This window comes from Amia ocellicauda, chromosome 16, assembly GCF_036373705.1.
Source record: "Amia ocellicauda isolate fAmiCal2 chromosome 16, fAmiCal2.hap1, whole genome shotgun sequence".
Classification (NCBI taxonomy): domain Eukaryota; kingdom Metazoa; phylum Chordata; class Actinopteri; order Amiiformes; family Amiidae; genus Amia; species Amia ocellicauda.
Window position 1 is genome coordinate 15,457,112 of NC_089865.1, and position 8,930 is coordinate 15,466,041.

The following is an 8,930-nucleotide window of genomic DNA, read 5'->3' on the forward strand; positions in this document are numbered from 1 at the left end:
TGTATTCGTATGTATTTAATATGAACCCAAGCAATTACAAACCCACGTTAGGCTGTGGTGATCGAAAGCCCTTTTCAAATATACAAATTCATCTGTAAAAACGATACGATTGCTTTCGTCTATGTGGCGTGTAAAGTTGTGCATTTAACTAACATTTTCACTTAAAATACTGGTATTAATGGAAGGCTGAAATGCCACTTTGCCGCACAGTGCGCCTGCGCAGACGGGTTTAGCGCGCTGAGCGTGGTTACGCACACGTTTGCATCAGGTGTGTATAGGACGTGTGTTTTGTATAGGAAGTTATTTGGCACAAACGGAAAGTTTTTTCAAACGACGTAACAGTTAATTTGACATATTTTGAACGTTTTCTTCTCTGGTTGCATAATACTGCATCTGAGCCCTACAAGCCAACTGAGCAATTGAATGGAAACTCGGTTGACCTGCTTACGGATCGAATGAAATAACTTGTGTATATGTGCACCACTGCCCATTGCTCACTGTTGTTTATTCATTTGAATAGGAAAAAAGGGCAAGCAAATAATCTACGTTTAAAACTACGCAATGGCATACAAAATGTACAGCCCATAATAAGGCAAACTTATTAACGTAATACTTTCCACGTAGAGCTCCATGCTAATTGATTTATGTAAATTGCTCAGTTTTGTAAACCGGCAAATAACGCTCAAACTAAATGCGTGGCCTTTTTTAGGCCGTAAGTAAAATAAAACGATGTTTTTTAAAGCGTTTGTAGTAATGATGTACTGTCTACACAGTTGAACCACAACAAATACTCGACTATGCAAAAACAGCATCGAAGGAATACAGTGGAAATTAACATGGACGTTTTGCTCTCTGTGGAGAATCTTGGTGAGTTTAAATATAAAACATTGTGTTCATATTTATAACCTGTTGCATTGATTTGCTGTCTTTTAAATATGTATTTTAGGAAATGGAAAGGCCTTGGGGAGGGCCGTTTTGTAACGTTTTATTTAAAAGCAATGCAAACCGCTTGCTAACGTGTGAGTTTATATTACAGTGTTATTATTGGAAAATTGTATCAACTCATCCGTTTTTGTGTGTAAATTAGATGTAGAAAGTACATATGATGATCCGGAAAATGAGTCCCTTGATGAAAGCTATATGGTAAGCAGTGCATTTGTCCAATTCTTACTTTTTCTCGTCTTGGTGCACCATGATGCAAATGTTTTTCCTTTCTGAATCGCCTACCTGGTCTTTCTTTACAATAAAGCACATTGATTTTGCTGTGTGCCAGTGAAAATTGTAAGTAACTTTTGGTTTTCTATGAAAGTGTTAGTGTCCCCTATACTTCCTAATGCCAGTTGTTGGTCCTGTGAGTGTGAATAGTTCATCAATGCACCCAAGAAAGCAAGACACATTACATTTGTTATCAACAGTGTTTTATCACATTTTATCACGGAAACCGAATGGGCTGATGTTTTATTTTATTTCAACAAAGGAAGAAGAAATAGCCCTAGATGAAGATGAAGCAGGTTTTAAAGGAGACGTGTAAGTCTGTATGCTCTGATACAGAATCTGTTCTGATGATAATTAAAATGTAGACATCATCAGGATTACTTACATTGTTTAAGATATGTGTGTGTAAACTGAACTTTGTGTGTCCATAATAGGTGGGTAGGTGTTTATGTATTTGTAAATTAACTGTAGAAGTGTGCATAGTGATTGTTTGCTTTTACAGACATTCCCACATGGTCTCCTTCAAAACGTTTGCTGCTATGCCACCACAAGAGGTGAGTTGATTGCCTGGCACATGCATTTTATTTGAGCTACTTGATCTTTTAAATGTTTGATGGGATAGTGTGTAAGTAATTATAATTACACTACATTCTTTAGTGCACAACTCCTGCAATTCCTCAAGCAGTCTGTCCATCCAGAGACCATGTAAAGTGTATTTGCAAGGTTTGTTAAAATAAACTTGCATGGCTTCTTTCTTTGAACAGCGTATGCAGAAGCGAATGGAGAGATTTGGTGAGGCGGTCAGTGAACAGGCAAAGAAAGAAGCAAGAGCTCTGAGGTATTGCTGCTTAATTAGGCCTATATAGACTTTTTATTCACTTCATATGTCTAAAGCAGGTAATATATGTGAAGCGTAATAATTATATTTGCATTGTGCATCAACTATATACATTTCTTAACTGAAGTTCAGCTGCATTATTGAACTATTCAAATGGATTTGGACTATTCAAAAGGGTGGAAGGTGGTGAAGTATTATAGTCGAGATGCTTATTGGATGATGTTGTGCAGCTGATACTTTAGCTAAGTAGGAAGACTATTAATAACTTGTAAGTAACAATGGTAAAGTACTATTATACACTCACCTAAAGGATTATTAGGAACACCATACTAATACTGTGTTTGACCCCCTTTCGCCTTCAGAACTGCCTTAATTCTACGTGGCATTGATTCAACAAGGTGCTGAAAGCATTCTTTAGAAATGTTGGCCCATATTGATAGGATAGCATCTTGCAGTTGATGGAGATTTGTGGGATGCACATCCAGGGCACGAAGCTCCCGTTCCACCACATCCCAAAGATGCTCTATTGGGTTGAGATCTGGTGACTGTGGGGGCCAGTTTAGTACAGTGAACTCATTGTCATGTTCAAGAAACCAATTTGAAATGATTCGACCTTTGTGACATGGTGCATTATCCTGCTGGAAGTAGCCATCAGAGGATGGGTACATGGTGGTCATAAAGGGATGGACATGGTCAGAAACAATGCTCAGGTAGGCCGTGGCATTTAAACGATGCCCAATTGGCACTAAGGGGCCTAAAGTGTGCCAAGAAAACATCCCCCACACCATTACACCACCACCACCAGCCTGCACAGTGGTAACAAGGCATGATGGATCCATGTTCTCATTCTGTTCACGCCAAATTCTGACTCTACCATCTGAATGTCTCGACAGAAATCGAGACTCATCAGACCAGGCAACATTTTTCCAGTCTTCAACTGTCCAATTTTGGTGAGCTTGTGCAAATTGTAGCCTCTTTTTCCTATTTGTAGTGGAGATGAGTGGTACCCGGTGGGGTCTTCTGCTGTTGTAGCCCATCCGCCTCAAGGTTGTACGTGTTGTGGCTTCACAAATGCTTTGCTGCATACCTCGGTTGTAACGAGTGGTTATTTCAGTCAAAGTTGCTCTTCTATCAGCTTGAATCAGTCGGCCCATTCTCCTCTGACCTCTAGCATCAACAAGGCATTTTCGCCCACAGGACTGCCGCATACTGGATGTTTTTCCCTTTTCACACCATTCTTTGTAAACCCTAGAAATGGTTGTGCGTGAAAATCCCAGTAACAGAGCAGATTGTGAAATACTCAGACCGGCCCATCTGGCACCAACAACCATGCCACGCTCAAAATTGCTTAAATCACCTTTCTTTCCCATTCAGACATTCAGTTTGGAGTTCAGGAGATTGTCTTGACCAGGACCACACCCCTAAATGCATTGAAGCAACTGCCATGTGATTGGTTGGTTAGATAATTGCATTAATGAGAAATTGAACAGGTGTTCCTAATAATCCTTTAGGTGAGTGTAGTACTGTAGAGGAACTAGCAACTAAATATTGCAGGCACCAACCTGTACCTGCATACTGTGTCTTTAACATGAATGTGAGAAATAGCATTGCATTCTGTTGAATAAAGCGAATGTTATTTTCTTCTCAAATTGTATTTTTTGTGCATTGTATTATAATTTCTTTATATAGTTCACTGAAACCTTACACTTGTGACTGCATGCCTTATTTACTTTTTATTTTTTTCTCAGATTTGGGATACCAGTATATAGTAAGTATATACCAGTATATGATCGCTTTTGTTTCAAAATTAAATTTTACTATTGATATTCAGCACAATGCTGTCTCTAAGCAATGCATGGTTTTGTGAGATACTGTATACTGTAATGAGGAGGAGATGAAGATGCCATTGCAATTATAATTTTACAGTTTAAAATGTCAGGTAAATTGCTTGTGGTCTTCCCATGACTCACACAGTAAAAAAAGTATTTGGAAATGTTTAAAGATGATAGAGGAATGATTGAATAAGAATGCATGTATGGTCTTAACTTATTATGATTCACCAAAATAAACATGTTGAATATGTCTGTCTGAAATTTGAGTTATGAGCATATTAATCTGGCAAAATCAGGTTGGAAATTAAACTAAATCTCTTGCATGTGTTCTTTAAGAGTCCAGTTCCTGTGTAAGTTTATTTAAAAATGTAAAATGTCTGAATTGATGTCTGGCTATAAATCGTCTGTACAAATTTGTTTTGTATTTTTTATGGTCATGTATGTTCATCCAGCAACTTTATTTGATTGACCACCACCTTCTGGTGAGCAACATTGAAATCCACAATGTTGTGTCTCATAAATCTCAATCTCCCTTACAGCCATTGATGGATTTTCATTCCTGAACCTTAAAATGCCCACCAATTAAAACTGCAAGAAATTTATGATTCACAGTCTAGCAATACTTTATACAGCTGCCTTGAAAGTCCATCTTAAAGCCCAAATGTATAGTGTTGTTAAAGCCCAAAGTTGAAAGTTATCTTATGTTCTAATTGTTTTGTAATCTGAACAATGAAATCTGTAAGAGATTGTATTTTTTTTTTATAAGAAATGTTATATTTCTATAGGTGGCATAGAGAAACAAAATCTGGTAGGTGCCTTTATCTCTTTAATATGTAATCATTGAGTAGTTTTGTATCTAAGCTTTAAGAGTTACAATTGGTATATGCATTCCAAGAATATACCTATACAGAGTTATCTTGTACCTGCTGAATTAAATGTCAGTTGATGTATTTATTATATATAACTTTGCACGTCAGATGATAAAAAATGCATGTATTTTATGACTAAAACTCTATAACTATGATGTGTAAGCTCAGCATATTTTTTTTCTTTCTCAAGAACAGTCCTGCTGTCATTTTGTTGGAAATGTGACGAGTTATTTGCATTTTAGATTCATCAAGAAAAATTAAGGAAAAGAAAGGAAAGGTTTGGAGTTGTGATGAATACAACTTCACAGCTTGACAATCAGGTAAAGAATGTGTTTTATTTTGTTTAATAACAAACAATTGGTAGAAAGAAACAAAGTATCACTTTTTTTTTTTTAATCCAGGTTAAGAAAAGGATGAGAGCTGAACGATTTGGAATAAAATGCCAGCAACCATAAACTATGCATCATAAATTTTGCAGCACTCCTAAAAGAAAATTCATATGAACTTGTAAAAAGTAGATTTTAAGTTGTTTTTGTTTGTTTTTTTGTTTGTCTAGGCAAGTTTGTCTAGCATGTTTTCTATGTGGGGAAGTGTAAGCAATATATGTAATGTTCAGATGATTCAAAGATACATATCTTGTGCTGATTAATATTACACTTTTTTTTTCCTGAAACATGTTCTGAACTTAGTGCATATAATATAATTGGGTTTGAAAATAAAACCTTTAGAAAAACAAATGTAATTCTTGTTTTACTTCTTCTGTTCCCAAGGGGATTTGTTTTGAGATTGGCTTACCTTACTGACTTCTGATTTAAAATAACAGAGAAATAAGTAGTGACCTCTCAGCAGAAACTGGTGAACCAGAAAATTGTATTCAGTGTGGCTGTAAATTTCATTACTCAAGAAAATCTGCACCTTTAACATTTATCAAATGCTTGTGGCTGAAGCTTGTAAATATAAAGAAATTAAGATCTGATGTTTTCTAGAAAATGCAAAGTCACAGTAAAGGCATCTTTGTAAATAGATTCCAGATGCACAAGACATTTGCCCTCCATGCATATGTATTGAATTTGAGTAAATATGATACCATATCTGCTGAATGAAAAATATATAAATCTTATATGAATCATAAAAGATTCATTTTACAGCAATTAATTAAGCAATCTTTCCTGACATATATCTAGTAAAATATATACATTTAAATTTAAGACTTGTTTGTGATTGTTTTATTGTACGGTCTGAGAATCACTACCAGCAAAGACCAATATTTGTATTCTTTAATAAAACGTGTAATCTTTGCACTTTAAGCACCAATTGTATTAAATGCCAAACCCCATGACTATTAATTACTATAGTTCCCACTAGTCATGGTGTCAAGCTGTGAATTTATGACACATTTACAGATTGTCAAGAAGTGGATTTAGTTCTCAAATCAGATGTTTGAATTCAGGTTAATTACCCTGGTTAGTTACCCTCCTTGGCCATACTTTTACTCTTTAGCTTGTACTTAGCAATTACTTTCCATCACTAAACTAAACTCAGGAACCATATGTTCAGTGTTAATTGTCATTGGTGTGAAACATGTTAGTTCTCATCATTTAACCTGCAGTTGCCATTAAAACAAAGCTCTGTTTCCACTGCCCAGAAGCATAAAACCCACAGCACTGTGCCTAGCTCTCTCATAGCACTTCTTGCAGAGCACTGCACAGGTTGAGGCTACAATTAAAAGTAATTGTTTCCATCTCCTTGGCAATGCACAGCCTGCTTTGAAGTGCAAGCTTTGCCTTTGGAAGGGAAATTACACTGGGTGTTGAATGGGTGGTGACAACTAAACATTTAAGCCATATTGGAAGCATATTTAAGTGTTTGGGATCATTTTGTTGCAGAGCCATGATATAATGAACAGGCCTCCAACCCAGGCCCTTCTCTTGTGTTTATTGTCTGTTGCACATTTCGGACTGCTAACTTTGATCTTTATCATGAAGATTGGAGATTGGTCTAATGTGTTGCTTCTTTCTCTGTTTTGTTCTAAAATAAGGTTGTTTTTGTTATTTTAATGTAAATTTAACTTCTGGTGTATTTTTATTCATTGGGATTGCTCTGGGGAATCATCTGTGTGGTAAGAAACCTTGCCTCATAGGTTTGTAAATATAAAAAGCTTGAGTAAAGAAGCCAGAGGGAAATCCATGCATGGGGATGGGAGCCTAGCAGTCAAGCCAATAATTTTAGTTTGTGTAAGCAGTGGTGAGAGTTAGATGAGGTTGGCATTTCAGAAGAAGCCCCTGGAGTGGCCCTCTTCAGCCCATGTATGGCTGTGTTAGTTTTCCCTGGGTGATGGGTGATCGGGATGAGTAAGCACTGTTGCTGAGGCAGCATCTGAAACGCGGGGCAAGTAAGGTGATGTCATACTGAAATTGCTTCACATTTGTACCAGTGTTTAAATAAATTATATGTGGGCTCAAGAAAATAATTCCATCATAATCTATAAATATTCACTGTGAACAGTTTATTAAATTTATTTTCTTAGTGCTATAGCCTTTTATTTATTTATTATAATAAATGGGTATTACCACCAGCTTCTGTTGGCTGCCACAATAAAACAGGTCTATTGGTGTAGATCCAAGTCACTGAGATATCTTTCATATTGTGTTCTTTTTTTTTTATCTTACCCGGATTTAATTAGATTATTTAGTTTATTATTACTAATGAACTTTTAGTGATGGTGTGCAGTGTTTGACAACATTTAATCTGGTCACGATGACACTAAAATGGAGTCTTCAGACATTAGGTTGAAAGTGTTGCTACATTGTGTTACAGAACATCATCGATATGAAGGAGGATATAACTTGGGTTGGAATCAGCATTCAGATATGAATAGATCCCCATGTCATCCTCTGTGGTTTTGGTACAAAGTGTGATACTATTTTGTGTGATAGTGAGAACTTATGCTAGGACTGTCTTCCCAAACTTCATTGTTGATGACAATCCTCACTCACACCCTGTTGTGTATCCTTAGACCATTGGTAACCAAGCAATAGTGACCCCACTCAGTGAAAACCAGCACCTTTCTTAGTTTATTTTTGGGGTTTAATTAGTGGGATGTAAGACTGTCATTTTGGTCTTGTCAGACATTTATATCACCTTGTAAATCTTATGGTCTGACCTTTGAAAATGTGTTCACTCAGTTTCCATAATTATTGTTTACTTTGAGAGTGTTATAGTTTTACATTTTACAATTTAACCAGTTAATGTTTGTTCGTTGTTGTTGTTTATTTATTTTTGTGTGTAGTTTTGTTCAATGCTGTATGTGTAACGCAATGAGCTACATAATAAATGGGACAATATGGAACTAATTTGTGCTTTAAATCCTTGTCTGTTCAAAGGTTGGGCAAAACAAAATAGTAGAAAAACAGCCAAAAGGCTTTAAACTTGGTATTCCCTCCTAAACCTCAAAATGTATCATATAAAAAATCACTGTTGACCAGTCTGTTGTACACTATACCATGTTTCCGATTCACAAACAGCTGGTGGTGCTACTAATTTTCAGCTCTGGCCCATGTGTATTTTTCATTACCAGACCTAAAATAGCATGTAGAGGTAGAATATAGCACATCAATGTATTTTTATTTTGATGACTTGGATGAGTAAAGTTACATGCTATAAAGAGGTATACTGTTGCCACAGCTGTTGCATCAGCTTAAAATGTAGGGGTCTTTAAAATTTTTACATTGGTGTTCTTTTGTACATGTTCAGGTAATAATATGTTTGTGTGTATGTATTTTATAAATGTTTTTTGTTTTGGTATTCAGGAGTATGTCAAGGCCAGTGTGTGGTTACAAGCATTAGGTACTTAATGTAGTTGCACAGTGAAACCTGCCAGTATGTCCAGTTCTGCTAGGCCCTGATCATATTTCCTCCGCTTTCCAAGCTAGATCCCTGTTATGACGCTTAACTAGAGGCGTGCTATTGGAAAACGACGTCTCATACACTTAGTGCTACGTCAAATGTTCCCACAGGCCCCCATTATGAAAATGTCAGAGTTAAAAACAGTTTATGTTCGATACGTAAAGATCAAGCAGTGTTTCCCACTCAAGCAAAAACCGACTTGCTTAGGGAGTTACGTAGGTCGGGGAACATTTGGATTTCCTAACAGGTGTTTCTTATTTATGCTGCTAT

At 36.4% G+C, this 8,930-nt stretch overlaps 1 protein-coding gene across 1 annotated transcript; it reads left to right on the plus strand.

Moving 5' to 3' along the window:
* The first annotated feature begins 65 nt into the window (after positions 1 to 65).
* On the plus strand, positions 66 to 6,824 carry LOC136711431 (SAP domain-containing ribonucleoprotein). Its single transcript, XM_066687706.1, has 10 exons — positions 66 to 268; positions 774 to 867; positions 1,088 to 1,143; positions 1,478 to 1,527; positions 1,718 to 1,769; positions 1,980 to 2,053; positions 3,802 to 3,821; positions 4,671 to 4,693; positions 4,997 to 5,074; positions 5,156 to 6,824. Exons 2-10 carry the CDS (start codon positions 798 to 800, stop codon positions 5,207 to 5,209), a joined length of 477 nt encoding a protein of 158 aa, XP_066543803.1. The 5' UTR covers positions 66 to 268; positions 774 to 797; the 3' UTR covers positions 5,210 to 6,824.
* Positions 6,825 to 8,930: the final 2,106 nt, after the last annotated feature.